Source organism: Entelurus aequoreus, linkage group LG07 (genome assembly GCF_033978785.1).
Source record: "Entelurus aequoreus isolate RoL-2023_Sb linkage group LG07, RoL_Eaeq_v1.1, whole genome shotgun sequence".
NCBI lineage: Eukaryota > Metazoa > Chordata > Actinopteri > Syngnathiformes > Syngnathidae > Entelurus > Entelurus aequoreus.
This window is the reverse complement of record NC_084737.1, coordinates 28,226,502-28,249,803: the sequence shown is the minus strand read 5'-3', so window position 1 is coordinate 28,249,803 and position 23,302 is coordinate 28,226,502. Positions and strand designations below refer to the sequence as shown.

The window sequence follows — 23,302 nt, the reverse complement described above, 5'->3', positions numbered from 1 at the left end:
ATAGCGTCCTTTAGAGTGAAAGCTAAATCTGCTGCATGTAAATAAGCACTAGATGCTTTCTAGTCCCGAACGAGTCGTGTTACTGCTGTCTAAAAGGACAGATGCAGCTGTGTCAGGATGTGCTCCAAGACAAGCAGTGTATTTGATGGGACACTAATAGTTGACTCTCATTGCTGTCAGATCCCTTCAAGCCCTTCATCATATTTTCCAACCGCCATGAGATCAGAAGGATTGAACTTCACAAGGGCGAGTTCAGTGTCCTGGTACCAGGGCTAAGGAACACCATCGCCTTGGACTTCCACCTCAGTCAGAACACTTTGTACTGGACTGATGTAGTCGAGGACAAGATCTATCGTGGGAAACTGTCAGACAATGGAGGTGAGTTAACAACAAACACATCTCTGATTTATATTGAAATAAAAACATCAAACAGGAGGGTGCTAGAATTTAAATGTTACCTTTTGTCACTGTCGTCTTTTTGTACAAAGTTGAAATACAAATAGTCAGTGTATGTTTTGGACATTGAATAGAATGGGAATCAAAAAACAAAAAACTACTTGTTCATTAAAATTTCATTTTGGAATTCAAAAAATGTTGTTAAAAAAAACCTCCCTAGATTATATTTAATACAACAAACATTTAAATCACCAGTCAGCAGAAGTAAAGAAAGACAAAAAAAAACGGGCGAAAAATAGTTATTTTTCAGTATTTACACCGAAACCGGAATTTGCTTCTTAAAAACAAGACAGAGAATAGCCTGTAGGACAGAAACGTGTGGTGTTGTATCCTATATAAAAAATAAATTAAAAAATCTGTTTTTGGATGCGTTTTTTCTGCTGACTCGTTTTTGCTATATATTATGAAAATCAAACACATTTTTAGATCTAGTATGGAAGTATTACTGTAGCAAACTTATTTGCAAACGTGTATCTCAATCTGTACGTGTGTGATTCAATTCATGTGCCTGTGTACTACCGTAATTTCCGGACTATAAGCTGCACCAGCTAAATTTAGGGGAAAATACAGATTGCTCCATATATAAGCCACACCCGACTATAAGCCGCAGGGTTTTGATGTGTAATTACCGTAGTATATAGGGGTTCCTACTACCATGGAGGGGATTGTCGGGACAGAGATGACTGTTTGGGAACGCAAAGCGTCCCATTTATTAACAATAAATCTTTCAATCATTCAATCAAACTTTCACATCTTTGACATGGCGAACAGCATTCGTGCAGAGTACAAATAATACAACGGTGCAAAGTAATACAAAGTGCTCGCCTGTACGTTATCAAAATAACCAGCCTACCGGTATATGAAAAGTCAGTCTTTAATCATTGTGTCATCGTCTTCCTCCTGCGTACTAAAACCACCGAAATCCTCTTCGTCGGTGTTGGAGAAGAACAGGCCGTAAATAAGCCGCACCATTGTATAAGCCGCAGGGACCAGAACGAGGGGAAAAAGTAGCGGCTTATAGTCCGGAAATTACGGTAATTTGTGTGTCTGTATATCAATCCGAGTGTGTGTTTTATATCCGCGTATGTGTGTTTTAAGTTGTCTGTCTCTGATCAGAAAGAACCCTGGATAGGCTGTCTACTTACACGAGACTTTTGCGACACTTCTGTTGGGTACGATTCGTGAGCGTGTAATACGTGTCTGCACGCATTCAGAAGTGCAGGCGTGTACTACAATCTGTGTGTGCGTATCAGAGGTGTGCCTACATTCAACCAACCACGGAAGATGCGCATAATTTAAACCAATCAGAAACCACGTACAGCTGAGTAGTGTGAAAGAGAGACGCCAAGACCTGCCTTACATTGTTTCTGATTGGTTTAAATTGTGTAGTGTCGTCTGTGGTTGGTTAAATGTACGCACAGCGGATTGATGGCTTGGTCTGGGATTGGTTTTAGTTAACACTTTTTTTTGAAAGAAAAACATTTAAAACTAAGTATTATTATTTGTTGGTGTAAAAGAGCAATAACTACAACTAAAACCAAAAAAATGGTTGGATTTTTATTTTATACTTCATTTAACAAAAATTTAAATCCTTAGTAAACAGATGTTTTTTTCATATTTGGATACAGGACGTTTATATTTTCAAAGTAAAAGTGGAGATAATTACAATACCTGTGTGCCTTTGACTCGGGCTAAAATGTCTTTGGAGCTCTACACAGAAAGACATGACACAACTCATTGTTGTCTAAAATAATTTCTGTGTACGGCTCCAAAGGCATATTAGACACAGTCACAGGCACACATGTACCACAGTAATTATCTGGTGTATCAATATGAAAAAAAATTGTTTTCCCATTTCTGTTTACTATGGATTTACACTTTTGTTAAATGAAATTTCAAAATGAAAATCAGATATAGTTATTGCTCTTTGAAACCAAAAAAGAATAAAGCTTTGTTTGACATTTTATTTTGTTGTATCTTAAAATGATATTTCCATCCATCCATCTTCTTCCGCTTATCCGAGGTCGGGTTGCGGGGGCAGCAGCCTAAGCAGGGAAACCCAGACTTCCCTCTCCCCAGCCACTTCGTCCAGCTCTTCCCGGGGGATCCCGAGGCGTTCCCAGGCCAGCCGGGAGACATAGTCTTCCCAACGTGTCCTGGGTCTTCCCCGTGGCCTCCTACCGGTCGGACGTGCCCTAAACACCTCCCTAGGGAAGCGTTCGGGTGGCATCCTGACCAGATGCCCGAACCACCTCATCTGGCTCCTCTCGATGTGGAGGAGCAGCGGCTTTACTTTGAGCTCCCCCCGGATGGCAGAGCTTCTCACCCTATCTCTAAGGGAGAGCCCCGCCACCCGGCGGAGGAAACTCATTTCGGCCGCTTGTACCCGTGATCTTGTCCTTTCGGTCATAACCCAAAGCTCATGACCATAGGTGAGGATGGGAACGTAGATCGACCGGTAAATTGAGAGCTTTGCCTTCCGGCTCAGCTCCTTCTTCACCACAACGGACTGATACAGCGTCCGCATTACTGAAGACGCCACACGGATCCGCCTGTCGATCTCACGATCCACTCTTCCCTCACTCGTGAACAAGACTCTGAGGTACTTGAACTCCTCCATTTGGGGCAAGATCTCCCTGGCATTCCACCCTTTTCCTGGCGAGAACCATGGACTCGGACTTGGAGGTGCTGATTCTCATCCCAGTCGCTTCACACTCAGCTGCGAACCGATCCAGTGAGAGCTGAAGATCCTGGCCAGATGAAGCCATCAGGACCACATCATCTGCAAAAAGCAGAGACCTAATCCTGCAGCCACCAAACCAGATCCCCTCAACGCCTTGACTGCGCCTAGAAATTCTGTCCATAAAAGTTATGAACAGAATCGGTGACAAAGGGCAGCCTTGGCGGAGTCCAACCCTCACTGGAAACGTGTCCGACTTACTGCCGGCAATGCGGACCAAACTCTGGCACTGATCATACAGGGAGCGGACCGCCACAATCAGACAGTCCGATACCCCATACTCTCTGAGCACTCCCCACAGGACTTCCCGAGGGACACGGTCGAATGCCTTCTCCAAGTCCACAAAACACATGTAGACTGGTTGGGCAAACTCCCATGCACCCTCAAGGACCCTGCCGAGAGTATAGAGCTGGTCCACAGTTCCACGACCAGGACGAAAACCACACTGTTCCTCCTGAATCCGAGGTTCGACTATCCGGCGTAGCCTCCTCCCCAGCACACCTGAATAGACCTTACCGGGAAGGCTGAGGAGTGTGATCCCACGATAGTTAGAACACACCCTCCGGTTCCCTTTCTTAAAGAGAGGAACCACCACCCCGGTCTGCCAATCCAGAGGTACCGCCCCCGATGTCCACGCGATGCTGCAGAGTCTTGTCAACCAAGACAGCCCCACAGCATCCAGAGCCTTAAGGAACTCCGGGCGGATCTCATCCACCCCCGGGGCCTTGCCACCGAGGAGCTTTTTAACTACCTCAGCAACCTCAGCCCCAGAAATAGGAGAGCCCACCACAGATTCCCCAGGCACTGCTTCCTCATAGGAAGACGTGTCGGTGATGATATTTAAAGAAAAAAATAACTGTATGTTTTTCAAATTTTATTCATGAAAATAAAATTTAATGACCAAAATATACACTGGCCCAATCGCTGGGAAGTTTTCAATTGGTAATTTTTATTTATGTATATTTTATGTTTAGGAGTTTGCAGTGTTAGAGTATATGGGTAAATTTGCAAAAAGTGATACAGTATGAACAACAATAGTTTTTATAAAAAAGAAGATAATAAGGAAAAATAAGTACATTAGATCAAATAGACTCGAATGAAAACTTCATGGCAAAAATTATTGCAATGTATTGAATACAAAGAAATACTTTGGCATAAATCAAATAGAATCTATATATTATTTTGAAAAAAAATTAACAAGGGTCTTATATATTCAGTGTAATATCCTCATGAGAACCAATGTCGTCTTCAGTGGACATTTGTGTTTAGCATTAAAGTGCTATTTTTTTTTTACCAAAACGTGTAACGCTGACAAAATAAATGACCAAAAACAAATGTCCACTGGAAAGGAAGCTGCTTCTCAGGAGAATTTGGTCCAAAATTTCAGAATTTCCGTTTCTTTAAGAGTAGAAATCTGAGACAAGCACTTTTCAATAATTTTGTATTTTCTATATGACTATATGATTTGCCTGAGAAGCTGGACAGGACAAAAAATAAAATAAAAAATAAAAATTTGTATTTTCCCCCTGTATTTTTATGAATATCAGGAAAAAGAGCCCCCGCCCCAAAAAAAACAAACAAAAAAACAAAAAAACAGTTAAATACACAGTGTCAGCAGGGGTGATCTGTGACCCTGAATAAATCTGCCAAGTCACGGCTGGCCCTTCCTCCTCCAGAAGTACAGGTCTCCTTGCCAATCAATGTTGTGTTCCCGGCACAGCACTCAGGGGGCACACGGAAGGTTTTGTCTCATCCTATTTGTCTCAGCACTCGCTTGTGCGTGACTGCAGCCAGCAACACTGATCTAGCGTAGGAGGCACAACTCTTCTCAGTTCTCCCGGTTCCCAGCTCACCGACGTCACAGGTTCAGTTGCGCGTTTGAGCTTTGAGCTTTTATTGTCGCTCCTGCTGCTCAATACCGAAACCATTTCATAATCTTCACAGTTTTTGGTGTTGCTCTGCGGTGGCGCTACATAAACATTAAAACAAGTACAGAAAGCCAGCCACGACTGCAGCATTCCTTAAAACAAACCCGCTAGAGCTCTAATTCCAGCGCGCCACTTGAAGGGCCTGTGAAGAACTTCACTAATCACCCTCAGCCAGAGATGATTACATATTCTGGCTTAGCACTTAGTTTGCATGAGAGCCAGTTGTTTTTGGGAAATAATGAAAAGACAGGGCAGGCCAGCATTGGAGGCTTATTTTCTTAAAAGTTTGGCTGTGTGGTGGGGAGGATATTGTGGGTCAAAGCCACACTGACAAACACAACAATAGTGCTGCCTTTTTTTACTGATGGATTCCATAAGGGTTTGGAATTCTAAACAAGTCTTTGTGAAATAAAACCGTACATGGTTTAAATGAGCTTTAGTACAACCATAAAACACGACGACAAACTTTGAAATACATATATACAAACGACAAAGAATCATTACCTTAAAACATTAAATTGTTTTTCCAAAAAACTAAAGACTGGGGTGCCGGACTTCTCCCTTCACTGTTATTTTGTATATTCCGGAGAACCAGCGTCCTCTACTGTAGACGTTTGATTTTGGTCTATTTATTTTGTCAGAGTTACAGGAGCGCACTGCTGTGTTTAAGGACCTTCTGAAAAGAAGCAAATTAAAGATAATCCTTTTGACAGCATTCTAGTGTTTTTAAGAATCTGCCAGAAAAATATGAGTGTCTCACAAGTTTTTTTTAACTGAACTTGGTGGGCCACCAGTTGAATAGCCCAAATGATGAAAACAAGAAGATCTAAAGTAAAACCACGAGGAACACTCCTAGTATATTTGAAAAAGTTTAAATGACTAGTGACTGCATTTAGTGACTGCATTTAAGGTAAACAAGCTACAGCAACACACTACAAAAAAATGTATAACTTCCAAAAAGGAGAGCTCTTAAAAGGACGGCTTGAGGAACACCTTGGTTATGTAAATCAAAGGTTTGGACCCCAGTGTTCTTTGTTTGCTTGGTTGCAAGGATCAGCCAACGTGTTTAAAGTGGACCAAGTTCCTCTACACAACAGGAGTACTCTTTGTTTTTAGGAATTTGCTGCAAAAGTCTCAAGTTTTGAATTACCTCAGGGCCGGTGTGGTGTCATCTCCTGGCCTAATTTTCCCTAAAATGTCTGATTGTGTGCTATGTAGCTTTGACCAGTTTTGAGGTGGTGATCCAATATGGGCTGGCGACTCCTGAGGGCTTGGCGGTGGACTGGATAGCAGGAAATATCTATTGGGTGGAGAGCAATTTGGACCAGATTGAAGTGGCCAAACTGGATGGCACCATGAGAACAACCCTGCTGGCTGGAGAGGTGGAGCACCCCAGAGCTATCGCCTTAGACCCCCGTGATGGGTAAAGATGCTCATTCAGGTTTCCACAACTGTATTTCGCCATATCCTTGACAATCCATCTTGTTTTTTGTGTTCAGTATTCTCTTTTGGACAGACTGGGATGCGAGTCTTCCCAGGATTGAGGCAGCATCGATGAGCGGCGAGGGCAGACGTACCATCCACAGGGAGACGGGCAACGGCGGATGGCCCAACGGACTCACTGTAGATTACATGGAACGACGCATTGTCTGGATTGATGCAAGGTAGTGTTTGCCTCTTGACTCTGAGTACAGTGCTCTCATTGCAGTGTTCACCCACGCCACGCACGCAACACCACCCACTGACGTAGTCCTTTTTCACTCCTTTGCTTGCCACCACTCATTTGTTTTGCAAAGAAGCAGATGTAGCTGTCATAGAATAACATACTGTACAGAGTCTTTAGACATCCAGTTTATACAACACTTGGATATGATCTACAACTGTTGTTTATGTAGGCCACATTTTTAGAAAAATCTTAGGACAGGGGGTGGTAAACTTCTCTATACACTTGTTTTAATTTTGTATTTAATGCCACTGAAAATACACTGACATACATTAAAATTGTGTTTTAAATAAAGTTGTAAGGTCCTAAATTAAAGCACAAGTGATATAAATATTCTGTGCTGATGTTTAAATGCCAATCGGCTGCCAATTGAATAGTCCTGCAATACACTGGTTCAAATCCAGCCTTTAGTTCCCCCTAATGTAATTTTTCATCTTTTTAGACAATTTTATGCTTCCAATATTAACAGAACAGTTTAGGGTAGGCTCTTTTCTTTGACCAATGCACAAAAGGCATGCTTTTAGTGTGGGAGAACTGGCCTTCAACCCCATCAAACAGCTTTGGAATTAAAAAAAAAGAGATTGAGACCCAGCAAAAGATAGTCTTCTAAATTAATAATCCAATACTTTTGTTCCTATGCATATAGGGCCTGATCTACTCGGAGCCCAAAAATAAATGCTAAATAGCATGGGTAAACTACAAAACAGCCTTTACTAATAGTGGGCGTGTTGCAATGAAAGTGCAAAAGTGGTGCACACCGCCCTATTTAAATAAGGATTTGGCATGTACTACGTGACTTTCACCAAGGAGACACATTCATGTCATCATGAAGCACTCCTGCTGTGCGATCTACAATGGAACCCACCATTTTCGCGCTGTAGCTGCGCCCTAGAATGTGTAGTGTAATTATCAAGTTGTATGAAAATGTATACTATTGCAAGAAGTTTTTTTATTTTATATAGAAGATATTTTATTAATATGTCACCTATATGAAACAATGAATACATTAAAAAAACACCAGCAGGCACCAGGTCTGACATTGAATGGAATTGCTGGACAGATTATATGTCTAATATTATTATGTAACATTATATATGTATATGTATGTTTGTATATATATATATATATATCTGACAGAAATATGTTGATCGGCAACCCTTGAACATTAGATTTCTCTCTGTCTGTTGTATTGCATTCATACTTGCCAACCTTGAGACCTCCGATTTCGGGAGGTGGGGGGCGTGGTCGGGGAAAGGGGGCGTGGTTAAGAGTGGAGGAGTATATTTACAGCTAGAATTCACCAAGTCAAGTATTTCATATGTGTGTATATATATACTGTATACCGTAATTTCCGGACTATAAGCCGCACCTGACTATAAGCCGCACTAGCTAAATTTAGGGGAAAATACAGATTGCTCCATATATAAGCCGCACCCGACTATAAGCCGCAGGGTTTTGATGTGTAATTACCGTAGTATATAGGGGTTCCTGCTACCACGGAGGGGATTGTCGGGACAGAGATGACTGTTTGGGAACGCAGAGCGTCCCATTTATTAACAATAAATCTTTCAATCATTCAATCAAACTTTCACATCTTTGACATGGCGAACAGCATTCGTGCAGAGTACAAATAATACAACGGTGCAAAGTAATACAAAGTGCTCGCCTGTACGTTATCAAAATAACCAGCCTACCGGTGTATGAAAAGTCAGTCTTTAATCATTGTGTCATCGTCTTCCTCCTGCGTACTAAAACCACCGAAATCCTCTTCGTCGGTGTCGGAGAAGAACAGGCCGTAAATAAGCCGCACCGTTGTATAAGCCGCAGGGACCAGAACGAGGGGGAAAAGTAGCGGCTTATAGACCGGAAATTACGGTATATATATATATATATATATATATATATATATATATATATATATATATATATATGCATATATATATATATATATATATATATATATATATATATATATATATATATATATATATATATATATATATATATGAAAATAAAAGAAATACTTGAATTTCAGTGTTCATTTATTTACACATATACACACACATAACACGTACTCATCTACTCATTGTTGTATTTGAAAGTGCAATGCTTTGCAGCCAGAAGCACAGCCTTATATACTACATACATACTAAATACACAGTAATGAAAACACAGTTGTTCTACTAACTGTACTGTGCTTGCTGCTTACTTACTAAAAAAAAAAAAAAAAAACACTTACCTTTCACTATTTGAGTAGCCTTTGTTCTGCCATTTGCGTACTGGCGAGCGATCTCTGAATCTGGGAACATGTCCTTCACGGATTTGTTGAAGACATCCGCAAATGAGAACGGGATGTTGCTTCCAGCTATCAGCATAGCCATCTTTGTCTCGGCATATGTTACACCATCGGGTCTCCATTTAGCGAGGTGGCCCATAATACTGGGCTGTGCTGTGCTGCCGCCGCTTTGTGCTTCGCTGACCGTTCATGACTGAGTATTTCCGTTCGGCCACCGTGTTCAACGGAGAAGTCTGTTCTACAAAATTTACAGGCAGCATACCCATTCCCCTTCGAACTGTCCTGGATAAACTGAAATTCTTGTTTCCATTCGTTTTGGAACTTACAAGGGAATTTCTTCATCTTCCTCGTTCTACTGCTTCGTCTCCTTATTGTGTGCGCTGTTGTGCACTCTCTAAAAGCCGTAGATGTTATAACATGATCTGGCAGGCACGCTGTTTATATCGTGGGAAAGCGGACGTGAAAACAGGCTGTCCTCACTCAGGTCCGCATGGAGCTGGAGGGGGCGTGGCCTCCAGCTCTGGCTGAAAATCGGGAGATTTTTGGGAGAATATTTGTCCCGGGAGGTTTTCGGGAGAGGCGCTGAATTTCGGGAGTCTCCCGGAAAATTCGGGAGGGTTGGCAAGTATGATTGCATTGATCGCCTCCTTCTGACCGCAGTGCAGCCATTTGTGTGCAACTTTGTACGCACATTTCAAGTGAATATATATGCAAAACAGCCGTCATAAGAAGATTCATGCTTGATAAATCACATTGCGAGTGCTAGTTGATTATATTTGCATCTATTTTCTGCATATACATGACAGACACGCTAGATTGATTGTTCTCTCTATTTTACAAATTTAAGAGACACAATCCTCTGCACACATGCATGCTCTATCAAGTTTGCACATGTTTTGATACATGCAAACATTCAGTAGATCAGGCCCATAATGTATGTGGTTTCACTAATGTAAATTTCTGCTTCCAGGTCTGATGCTATCTACTCTGCCATGTATGATGGCTCGGGACTAATCGAGGTCTTGCGGGGTCACGAGTACTTGTCCCACCCCTTTGCTGTCACAATGTACGGAGGCGAGGTCTACTGGACTGACTGGAGGACCAACACACTGGCCAAAGCCAACAAGTGGACTGGACACAATGTCACTGTAGTCCAGCGTACCAACACACAGCCTTTTGACTTGCAGGTCTATCACCCATCTAGACAACCACAAGGTAGGTTGTTCACCAGATACTACTGTAGATTGTAAACGCATATCTTATTTTTCTCAATATTTTACTGTCCTTAACAGTACTATTGACACAATGTGAGAGGTTCCCAACAATAATATAGACGACCTAAATAAATTCTTATTCTCATCATCGTAAAAATAAAAATAAGCTCATGGTTCATTTTAAGTTCATTGATAACACCTTATTCCCAAGAGAGATGTGACCTTTTAAAGGTCACATCACAGGTGTTGACACATTATATGGACAGTGCTCAGGATACCTCCTGGAGTTTTGTGGAGTAGCAAAAAAAAAAGTCATCACCTTGCCATTTGGCATTTTACACTGTCAGTCTATAAATAGCATCCTCCCACTGTAACATCAATGTCTTGTATTGATATCACACACATAAATGATTGACAACATGACCAAAGGTTTGTCATATTTTACTGTCACTCAAGCGTTGAGACTTGAGTGATGGTCATAAGAAACTGCCAATTGTTGATTGACCGCTCCAACAAATTGCAATGACAGGATGAGATGAAAAGTTGATTTGCTCTTTTCTGACATTCCTTATGGATCAACTGATGGAGATAGGTTTCCATATATTGTAGTATGATGCTTCAAGCCATATTTGTGTCACCTACACAGCTCCAAACCCGTGTGCCACCATTGATGGCAAAGGTCCTTGCTCCCATCTTTGTCTCATCAACTTCAACCAGAGCTTCTCCTGTGCCTGCCCTCACCTCATGAAGCTGCAAGCTGATAAACGCACATGCAAAGGTGAGCACAGCATACATGTCAACTTACTTTATCACAGTGGTTTTAATGCAAGTGATCTTTTAATGTGCTTACAAGTGAGGCCAAATCCATTCATGCAATATATATACAGTACATACGTTGTACATCCATCCATCCATTTTCTACCGCTTATTCCCTTCGGGGTCGCGGGGGGCGCTGGAGCCTATCTCAGCTACAATCGGGCGGAAGGCGGGGTACACCCTGGACAAGTCGCCACCTCATCGCAGGGCCAACACAGATAGACAGACAACATTCACACTCACATTCACACACTAGGGCCAATTTTAGTGTTGCCAATCAACTTATCCCCAGGTGCATGTCTTTGGAGGTGGGAGGAAGCCGGAGTACCCGGAGGGAACCCACGCAGTCACGGGGAGAACATGCAAACTCCACACAGAAAGATCCCGAGGCCGGGATTGAACTCACGACTACTCAGGACCTTCGTATTGTGAGGCAGACGCACTAACCCCTCTGCCACCGTGCTGCCTTACGTTGTACATGTGACAATTAAATTAATCTTTTTGTTCTTCTACATCGGTACAACAAAGTCATGAATGTCTGCACCTCTTTGTTTATTTTTGTGTTTGCAGAGTCCCGCAAGTTCCTTCTTTATGCTCGCCAAATTGAGATCCGAGGCGTTGACATCGACAACCCCTACTACAACTACATCATCTCCTTCACTGTGCCGGACATAGATAATGTTACAGCTGTGGACTACGATGCGGTGGAGCATCGAATCTACTGGTCAGACGTCCGAACGCAGACCATCAAAAGAGCTTTCATCAATGGCACAGGCGTGGAAACTGTTGTTTCTGCAGGTATGAAATACTCACTTTAATTGATTGTAATAGTTTCTTTCTAAGAATGCATATGGGCCCGGAGGTCTAAGGTTTAGTGCTGTGATTGTAACCATCATTAGACCTTCCTAACGCTCATGGGCTGGCAGTGGACTGGGTGTCCAGAAACCTTTTCTGGACCAGCTATGACGCCAATAAGAAGCAAATTAATGTGGCCAGACTGGACGGCTCCTTTAAGAATGCTGTCATTCAAGGTTTAGACAAGCCTCATTGTCTGGTGGTGCATCCGCAGTTAGGGTGGGTGTTTTTATTGTAATTCTCCTCATTTGTATCTAGATTGTAAAAGTTTTAGGTAGAGTTCATCTCAGATTTGTAACACCGCAGGAAGCTGTACTGGACCGATGGTGACAACATAAGCATGGCAAACATGGATGGTACCAACCACACCACGCTCTTCTTCAACCAGAAAGGACCAGTTGGTGAGCAGTTGTCCAGCAGTGGATATGTATTACATTCTAAATGATGCATGGGTTAAGCATATTATTAATTTCCACTTAGGCCTTTCCATTGACTATGACAAAGAGCAGCTGTACTGGATCAGCTCAGGAAATGGCACCATTAATCACTGTCAGCTGGACGGATCAAAACTAGAGATCTTGGAAGGCGTTAAAGGCAAACTCACCAAGGCCACGGCGTTGGCTGTAATGGGTAAGATGTTTTTCTTTCATAGTCCTAATCTCATCATTTTAAATGATAACATGCATTGTTATCAACTATGCATTCCCTTGCTGTAGGAGACAAGCTATGGTGGGCGGACCAGGCATCTGATCACATAGGAACATGCGACAAGAAGGACGGCAGTAACTGGAAGGTTTTGAGGAACAACACTTCATCTATGATGCACATGACGATATATGATGAGGATGTACAGAAAGGTAAGACAAACAACCCACTTTTACATTTTGTAACAAGTCAAACAGCGTTACATAATGTAAATATAAATAACTAGAGATGTCACATTCGCAAACACATCAAGTCACATGAAGAGAACCCTTTCTTAGTTGCGAGCTGTTTTTATGCACATGACTATAAAATGAGTTAGCATCAAAGGAACTTATCAGCACTTGGATTCACTTTTATAGTTTATTGTTCTGATGAGGATATGTAAAATAGTTCAAGCGTAAAAACACACCCGGTAGTGTAGTATAATTTTGTGATCACATTTTCATTATGTCCTAATTTTTGTTTTGTTTTTTAGTTATACTTTTTATATACATATGTATGTTTTATTCATATTTGTTGTGTATTGTTTTTTGTATTGTTAAAATATTTTTGTGCTACAAAGTTTTTTAGGTATAGGAACATTTTAAATACTGACGTCACTGTCAAAGCATTGGGATATGGCACCACGCTATGGTATGTTTACAATGAAAACACAACAAAAATACAATTCTAGTCAATATATCTGAATAAGTAACACCAATAAAGTAATATAGGTGTAAATTAGAATTATTATGATCCACATCTTATCTTATAACTACTACCAGTGATTGTTTACTTGATTTGGGGGAAAAAACACTTTAAAAAAAAAAGAACGACAATAACAAACCAGTCTTTTGAACGGCTCTTTGTAAATAATGACTCCTCAAAATCTGGCTTCCTTCAAAAAGTCATGAACCCCATTTCTACTAATAACAGCTGAGGCACATTTATTAAACTACAAAGAGGATGAGGTATTAGTTGGACACAAAACAATGCAAGAAGCTGTTATTTCTGAAATCTTAAAACTCAATATTTAGAACAACTTAATTGTTTAACTTCAATTATTTGGAGGGCATGAGAAAGTGGAAATGGAAACAGTTTTTTCTTTTTATCACATTATGTATTCAACAAGTATATTGCACAACACAGTATCACTCTTGGGTTCATTGTAAACAGCAGTGTAACACGTGAGTTTGGCAACTGGTGTTTTAAAGTGTATTTAGAGGTAAATAAAGCTGCTGGATGCTGACTCATGATACTTTTGGCATGGTGCTACTTGGATACCTCTGCGGTTATTTTCCTTTGGAGACCATGTATGAGACTGCAGTTTAGTCATTGGAGGCATTAGTTAGATCATAAATGTTCCGTCTTTACTCATCATCATATCGAGAAATAGTTCTAATATTGTGGTTAACCTATACAACCTATTTTTGGCAGCAAGTGTACCTCATGTTCTGGATTTTAATTTTGTTTAGTTGGGAAAATAAGTGTAATATAATTTGGCCTCGCTCTCTCTTTCCTTCAGCGAGTGTCAATCTGTGTAGTAACAATAATGGAGACTGCTCCCAGCTGTGTTTGCCCACCTCGCCAACCACCAGGGCCTGCATGTGCACTGCTGGTTACAGCCTCAAGACAGGACAGCAGTCCTGTGAAGGTAACACGGCGGCCCCTTAGCATAGGAGTGCAGTATGTCCTAGTGTTCAAATAAACATGGTGTTTCTACGAGCAGGTATGGGCTCTTTCTTGCTTTACTCTGTCCATGAGGGAATCAGAGGAATTCCGCTCGACCCGGCCGACAAATCTGACGCCTTGGTGCCAGTATCTGGCACCTCTCTGGCTGTGGGCATCGACTTCCATGCTGGTGAGTGACACTAGTGAGACACTCCAAGACGGAATAGCGTGAAAGGGTAACCTATTGGTCCTTTTTTTTAGAGAATGACACCATCTATTGGGTGGACATGGGCCTGAGCACAATCAGCAGGGCCAAGAGAGATCAAACATGGAGAGAAGACGTGGTGACCAATGGCATCGGCAGAGTGGAGGGCATCACTGTTGACTGGATTGCAGGTCTGGTCATAGGCGCCATACAATTTCCCCCCCAAAATCAGGGATAACAACATTCTTCTTTTACCCATGATGCCGGTTTTAGTTGTTTGGACAAGGTGGACTACCCCCAAATAATTTTAAACATCTGAAGCTTATCAACACTGCTCATGAGTTTTATTCTAGACAAAGAGTACTAATTACTCCTGTTATAAAATGTCTATATTGGCTTCATGTTAGTTACAAAATCAATTTCAAAGTGCTGCTACTATTCAATAAATCACTGGATGAAGAGTCCATCACTGATTATAAACCAAGCAAGACTCTTGGATACATCAACTCAAGTCAGTTAATGGTGTCCATAGTGCTAAGTAAACATTTAGCTGGTTTGCTGCAAAGATGCATTTAATGTAAGCTTACAGTTTTAATACAGATATTATTTTGCATTGTATATCTTCTTTTGCCACAAACTGTATTATCTTTTATGGAATCATACTGTTTGTATTTTCTAATAATTGTGTGCACTTTCTTTTTGTGTAGGAAATATTTACTGGACTGACCAGGGTTTTGATGTGATTGAGGTGGCTAGGCTGAATGGCTCCTTCCGCTATGTGGTCGTATCCCAGGGCCTGGACAAGCCCAGAGCCATCACTGTCCACCCAGTGAAAGGGTAAAGCAGTTTATAATACTGTGGAGCAGGGGTCCAAAATGTTGACTGAAAGAGCGCGCACTTGCCACGCGCTCGCCCGACACTGCAGCGTGAGCGCGATGATGTCACGTTATCGATGGGAAAATGCATTTTTAGACAATATGATTTGCCTGAGTGGCTAGGACACACCGAGAGTAACAAGCGGTAGAAAATGGATTAAAGAAGGACAGGACCGGTATTTTTTTTTTTTTAAACTTGAGACTTCCCGCTGGCCGTAGTTTGGGGACCCCTGCTGTAGAAGTTCTTTGAGCAACTCGCTACAAACCTGTTACTGTTTTCTATAATTAGTGGAAGAACTTTCATAATCCCATGTGTGTTCTTCTGTCAAGGTATTTGTTCTGGACAGAATGGGGTCAGTACCCTCGCATTGAACGCTCTCGACTGGATGGTTCTGAGAGGTTAGTCTTGGTCAACGTGAGCATCAGTTGGCCCAATGGGATCTCCATTGACTACACGGTACACACTGCAGCTTTTGTAACCTCACCCATTATTTTTACTTATGTTGGGTCTTGTTTGCACATCTTCTTGTAGCTGGGTGACGCGATGCTATATGTGGTTTATGTCTGTAGGAGGGGCTATTGTATTGGTGCGACGCCAGAACAGACAAGATTGAGCGCATCAACTTGGAGACTGGAGAGAACCGAGAGTTGGTGCTGGCCAACAACAACATGGATATGTTTGCGGTCTCTGTGTTTGAGGATTATATCTACTGGAGCGACAGGTTAGCCTAATTAATTTATAACATTTTTTTTTTTTCAAAAGTACCAAAGTTTATAAACTTAAAGGAAACAACCTATTTACAGTATATGAATGTTAATATAAAATAAATACCCTCATCAGTGAGACATAAGGGTTCACTAAGTTGTATTATATATTGCTGTATACTGTATACAGCAGGGGTAGGGAACCTATGGCTCTCGAGCCAGATGTGGCTCTTTTGATGACTCCATCTGGCTCTCAGATAAATCTTAGCTGACATTGCTTAACACGATAAGTAATTAATAATTCCGCTGGTAATCACAGTGTTAAAAAAAACTTTCAAAATATAAATTATTCTCATGCATTTTAATCCATCCATCCATTTTCTACCACACCTGTTCAAGAAGTCGCATTAATGGTAAGAAGTATTTTATTTATTATTGGTTAGCTTCAGAATAACAATGTTATTAAAAAGAATAAGATAGTTATTATAGTCTTAAAATGTTGGTCTTACATAAAAATGCATGCATTTAGTTGTATTAAAGTAAAAGTTAAAGTACCACTGATAGTCACACACACACTAGGTGTGGTGAAATTACTCTCTGCGTTTGACCCATCCCTTTGTTCCACCCCCTAGGAGGTGAGGGGAGCAGTGAGCAACAGCGGTGGCTGTGCTCGGGAATCATTTTTATTTAACACTTTATTCAGTGTTGAAAAATATTACATGGCTCTAATGGAAATACATTTTAAAATATTTGGCTTTCATGGCTCTCTCAGCCAAAAATGTTCCCGACCCCGGGTATACAGTATACACTTAGGGCCTGATCTACTAAAGCAGTGGTTTTTAAACTTTTTTCACCAAGTACCGCCTCAGAAAACACTTGGCTCTTCAATTACCACCACTATGTATATGTATATATGTATATATTTGTATGTATGTGTGCATGTATGTGTATATGTATATGTATATATGTATTAGGGTTGTACGGTATACCGGTACCGATAAAGTATCACGATACTAATTAATTGAAATCGGTACTGTACTACCTTTGAAAAGTACCGGTACCGTTATTTCATCTAAATGCCGCTGTGCGGCGGTGACTACAGAGCCGAGGCACATGATGTTGAGTTTGTCAAAACGCACACACAAACTGCGTACAAGCAATAACATTGTGGTGGGGAAGAATGGCAAAAAACAACAATTTTACTGGTTAATAAAGAGTGCGTGTGAAAGGCAATATGGAGGTATTTGGGCTTCGCAACTAACGATAAAGGTGACACTTACAACAAGGAGGCACAGCGCTGTAAGTGTTTTAAAACAAGCCCTGCCAAATGTGGCGATTAGTATTACCACCTTTGCTTCAAACTTATGTCAACATTTAAATAATAAGCATTCAGATCTGCACAAGGAGTTTAAACAGTGACAGGTAATATTGTAGTTGTTCCACCTGTACTACTGTTCGGCTCCGTTGCAGACCGTAGTAGAGGAGCGCAGGGCAGACGTTCCCTTCAGTTCACTTTACCCCGCAATGGGTCTGCTAAGATCCGCTTTCCGGTCAGAATTTGAGGCTGCCGATTTGTGACAATCTGGTTGCTTTATTATTAGTTTTGCAGGACACAACCGGACCCATTCATCACTTTACTGCGCAGTGCACACGCTCCTCTCTCTGTGTACTCGCCCGCTCACTCACTGACATCACTCAGACTACGCGTTGCCATTCCTCACAAACACACATACTATACGCTCATAAGAAAACCAGCTCCCCTGTTGTGCACATGTTGGTATCTACATAATATGTAGATACCAAATATGTATATACGTAGACGCGCACACAGCTGCTTGGCTTAATGCTAAATATTAGCGGAGTGAGGACTGCCCATTTAACGTCAACTAGTGCAAGTAAAATGACTGAATTTGGTAACAAATTGCTACAATTTGTGTTTTATCTTGAACATATGTGTTTTACCTGCTCCATGGCTTATCTGTGAACATTTATCCATAGTTTTGTTTTTAGTACTTACTAACAATTGTATTTTTCTTAAAGCACATACCAGGATTGGCAACCATGAATCATGAAGCATTTATTATAATGTTAATAAAGCTTTTTTTTTATTATATTCTAATCTAGTCCTTGATTATGGCAAATTATATGTAACATGGAAAAATTGTAAATTGTTCTTTGAGTGCAACAACACAAATACAATGTGTTCAATGCCCTTTAATGTATATATTAACCTTCTAAAATTATTCTTTGAGTGCAATAGGAAACATATATTTATAGTATTGTAAGTTTTTCTGTTAAAATAAAGTCAAATTTTAAAATTAAAATTTTTCGTAGTTCCCTTTTTATGGAAAAGTATCGATATACATTTTGGTACCGGTACCAAATTAATGGTATCGGGACAACTCTAATATGTATGTATATATATATATGTATATATATGTAAATGTGTATATATATGTATATGTGTATATATATATGTACAGTATATATTTGGAGGAGAAAGGGTGAGGCCTTTAATCCCAGGAACACCATCCTATCGTCAAGCATGGTGGTGGTAGTATTATGCTCTGGGCCTGTTTTGCTGCTAATGGAACTGGTGCTTTACAGATAGTAAATAGGTCAATGAAAAAGGAGGATTACCTCCAAATTCTTCAGGACAACCTAAAATCATCAGCCCGAAGGTTGGGTCTTGGACGCAGTTGTGTGTTCGAACAGGACAATAACCCCAAACACATGTCAAAAGTGGTAAAGGAATGGCTCAATCAGGCTAGAATTAAAGTTTTAGAATGGCCTTCCCAAAGTCCTGACTTAAACCCCATTGACAACATTTGGACAATGCTGAAGAAACAAGTCCATGTCAGAAAACCAGCAAATTTAGCTGAACTGCACCAATTCAAGAGGAGTGGTCAAAAATTCAACCAGAAGCTTGCCAGAAGCTTGTGGATAGCTACCAAAAGCTCCTTATTGCAGTGAAACTTGCCAAGGGACATGTAACCAAATATTAACATTGCTGTATGTATACTTTTGACCCAGCAGATTTGGTCACATTTTCAGTAGACCCATGATAAATGCATAAAAGTACTAAACTTCATGAATGTTTTTTGTGACCAAGTATGTGCTCCAATCACTCTTATCACAAAAAAATAAGAGCAGTAGAAATTATTGGAAACTCAAGACAGCCATGACATTATGTTCTTTACAAGTGTATGTAAACTTTTGACTACGACTGTATGTATATATGTGTGTAAATGTGTATATAATAATAATACCTGGGATTTATATAGCGCTTTTCTAAGTACCCAAAGTCGCTTTACATGTTAAAAACCCATCATTTATTCACACCTGGTGGTGGTAAGCTACTTTCGTAGCCACAGCTGCCCTGGGGTAGACTGTGTATATGTGTTTGTGTATATATGTATATATGTGTGTGTGTGTGTGTGTGTGTGTGTGTGTGTGTGTGTGTGTGTGTGTGTGTGTGTGTGTGTGTGTGTGTGTGTGTGTGTGTGTGTGTGTGTGTGTGTGTGTGTGTGTGTGTGTGTGTGTGTGTGTGTGTGTGTGTGTGTGTGTGTGTGTGTGTGTGTGTGTGTGTGTGTGTACAGTGGGGCAAAAAAGTATTTAGTCAGCCACCCATTGACAATCAATGGGTGGCTGACTAAATAATTTTTTGCCCCACTGTATATATATATATATATATATATATATATATATATATATATATATATATATATATATATATATATATATATATATATATATATATATATATATATTAGGGCTGCAACAACTAGGCAAGGCAACTTTATTTGTATAGCACTTTTCATACACAAGGCAGACTCAAAGTGCTTCACAGACAACAAAGTGAAATGAAAGAAAATAAAAGCAAAATTAAAATGCAGACAGTAAAAATAAAAACATTAACGTTAAAATCGATTAAATCGATTAAAATCGATCGTAAAAATAGTTGGCGATTAATTTAGTCATCGATTCGTTGGATCTCTGCTATGCGCATGCGCAGAGGCTACTTTAAAAAAAAAAATGTATAAACCTTTATTTATAAACTGCAACATTTACAAACAGCTGAGAAACAATAATCAAAATAAGTATGGTGCCAGTATGCTGTTTTTTTTTCAATAAAATACTGGAAAGGATAGAAATGTAGTTTGTCTCTTTTATCCGATTACTAATCAATTAATCGAAGTGATAATCGACAGATTAATGGATTATCAAATTAGTTGTTAGTTGCAGCCCTAATATATATGCATGTATATGTATATATGTGTATATATGTATATGTGTGTATATACTGTATGTATATATATGTGTGTGTATATATATATATATGTATGTATATGTATTCTTGTGATTCAAAAGAGTCTAAAGTGTGTGTTTGTACATTGTTTGAGTATGGAGGTCTTTCCTGTCTTCATGTTAGTTTTAATTTGGATCAATTATCATTTTGTTTTGCAAAGGACTCATGCAAATGGCTCCATTAAAAGAGGAAATAAAGACAACGCCACAGATGCAGTCCAGCTCAGGACTGGCATTGGTGTACAACTAAAAGATATTAAAGTGTTCAACAGGGCCAGGCAACAAGGTAGGAAAACACACTAATTTAACATTTTGACATTTCATTTACATTCATCAACTCCTAGCAATTGATCAAATGGTTAACTTTCTTAATTTGTTTTTCTTTAGGCACCAACGTCTGCAAAGACAACGGCGGCTGTGAACAGCTTTGCCTTTACCGAGGCAATGGGAAACGCACGTGTGCCTGCGCCCACGGCATGTTGGCTGAGGACAACCGCAGTTGTCGCGATTACGACGGCTACCTTCTCTATTCGGAACGCACCATTCTAAAGAGCATCCACCTGTCGGACGAGACAAACCTAAATGCGCCAATAAAACCGTTTGAAGACCCTGACCACATGAAGAACGTCATTGCCCTGAGCTTTGACTACCACGGGGGCGGAGGGAGGGGAGCCAACCGCATCTTTTTCAGTGACATACACTTTGGCAACATCCAGCAGATCAACGATGACGGCACGGATCGCAAGATTGTGGTGGATAGTAAGTATGGAGTATTATTTCGCTACACAACATTAGGCACAGCTACACAATGCAAGAGCTGTTTCAAAAAGCTGCCTTCATTGATGATAAAAATTTACCCAACCCGACATCACATGAAGTTTTGAAAGTGGATCAATTAGTGTAATTAAGCGACCTTGTGGGGTTGTTGATGAACTAAAATATAATCATCATAAACATGTAAATAGGAATAAGGCTTATTTTCGCTTGACGCTTTCAGAGCGGGGTTTATTATTATACCTGCAGTAGTTTATGGATAGCAGTAGCAAGCCACAGTGAGAGGTATTTCTAATATTTTATAGCTCTCTTTTATTGTTGTACCTCAACTTACAAGCTTAATTGGTTCTGTGACAGAGCTCTTAACTCAAATCACATCTCAAATTATTTTCGCACATTCAAGATAATTAAAATCCATTTTTTTGTTGCTTAGCGGCCCCAAAACAGCACAATTTTAACACGTAACATGCATCATAAAAATGTAAACAAACTTTGAAGTATTGTATAAAAACAATACAATAGAAGGTACTGCTAAGAACTAAATTGTTTTTTTTAAAGTAATGTAATAATAAGGTACAGCATCTCACTTGTAGAGTGAACTTCTACGGTATCTCTTTTCAGCTGCTTCTCTGTCAAACACCCCATTCCCATCAGCAGCATTTTCATATTTTCATTGATAAAAATTCACTGTTTAGACATTATTTTAACATTCTTAGTGTGTAGCCTGTCTGCCTTACAGTCAGGAGAAATGGGGTAAAGTTGTTTTCCGCTTCCTCTCACATTCTGAAAACAATCATGTTGGGCGAACTGCAGACTCCTGATTGTCCATAGGTGTCAATATAAGTGCAAATGTTTGTTTGTTTGATTGACTCGTGATCTGTCCTGGGTGTCGAATGAGTGCATGTCCTCTTGTGTATGGCCTTGTGGTATCTTTTTTATTCTCAGCCTTTGCATTAATTATATCACCAAGTGTTACTAAACATTTCTGGGACACTGTTGACAACTTTGATACAGTGAGGGCTGCATGAGACACTTAAACACACACACATACAAAGTTATTTTTTTTACAGAAAGGACAGAAAACAGGTACCGGTACATGAGATTGATGTGTTTAATAATGTTGCATCAAGATCATGAGTTTGAAAACTTAATGAAAAAGTCATTTCTGCAAGAGACGAACCTCAAGCTTGTTTGATTCTGTAGTTCCAGTAAAGGTTACAGAAGTTTATGTAGTCAATTCTATTCATCCATCCATTTTCTACCGCTTGTCTCTCTCGGGGTACAGCATTTCTATTCATTACTGAAACAAATTACAGTATTTTCTGGACTATAGACCGTACCTGTATACAAGCCGCACCTACTAAATTTGGAAGGAAAAAAATATTTTTCCATATTTTAGCCGCACTGCAAGCAGATATATACAATGTGAAATTAGTTATTTACACAGATGGAACTTTGCAAATGTTTATTTTCATACCTTAATTGTTTCCAAACGGTGTCTGTAACACGGCAGTAAAACGGATGATCAAACAAAACAGACGTCATCATTATGTACCCACTAGCTGCAAAAACTATTTTTCAATCAGCTAAACACACTCAATAACTCCACAATGATGCCTTGGTGAATTTACTGAGGAATTTTTGAAACTGGAACACCACAAAAAGGATGCCATTGTAAATTAATAATACCAAGACACTAGCTAACACTAATGCTAACAACACTAGCTTCATTACATTACTAAAGTATGTACAAATATGCATGAAAACACTCCTACAGACATAACACATGGGACGGTTTGGTCAGTAAATAGTTTTAGCTATGTTGTAAAACTTACAAGCATTGCTTGGACTGATTAAAAAAGAATCCATACAAGTAGAAACTCTATGGACGGTTAGAAGACAATGTGGCACTTATACTTCTGGTTCAAAGCTTTAAACAGCAGGAATCACTGTAGACACTAATCCAGCAGTATCAGCAGTGAGCGACCTTGTCCAAAAGATGGCGCCATAGCACAAACAATCACACACCACTTCAGTATCTTTGCATGTGTT

General features: G+C 40.1%; 1 protein-coding gene across 2 annotated transcripts in view; it reads left to right on the top strand.

Moving 5' to 3' along the window:
- Positions 1-23,302, top strand: part of LOC133653629 (low-density lipoprotein receptor-related protein 1-like) — a 223,583-nt gene that overhangs the window by 150,686 nt on the left and 49,595 nt on the right. For both annotated transcript variants that reach the window (XM_062053123.1, XM_062053124.1), the window contains exons 24-41: positions 181-378; positions 6,343-6,547; positions 6,624-6,788; positions 10,114-10,358; positions 11,004-11,135; positions 11,744-11,971; positions 12,073-12,247; positions 12,335-12,429; positions 12,509-12,658; positions 12,745-12,885; positions 14,238-14,366; positions 14,442-14,573; positions 14,645-14,779; positions 15,296-15,425; positions 15,794-15,920; positions 16,034-16,185; positions 20,638-20,762; positions 20,864-21,235. In XM_062053123.1, the coding sequence (XP_061909107.1) occupies positions 181-378; positions 6,343-6,547; positions 6,624-6,788; positions 10,114-10,358; positions 11,004-11,135; positions 11,744-11,971; positions 12,073-12,247; positions 12,335-12,429; positions 12,509-12,658; positions 12,745-12,885; positions 14,238-14,366; positions 14,442-14,573; positions 14,645-14,779; positions 15,296-15,425; positions 15,794-15,920; positions 16,034-16,185; positions 20,638-20,762; positions 20,864-21,235 (3,036 nt within the window). The remainder of the gene's footprint in view (positions 1-180; positions 379-6,342; positions 6,548-6,623; positions 6,789-10,113; positions 10,359-11,003; positions 11,136-11,743; positions 11,972-12,072; positions 12,248-12,334; positions 12,430-12,508; positions 12,659-12,744; positions 12,886-14,237; positions 14,367-14,441; positions 14,574-14,644; positions 14,780-15,295; positions 15,426-15,793; positions 15,921-16,033; positions 16,186-20,637; positions 20,763-20,863; positions 21,236-23,302) is intronic.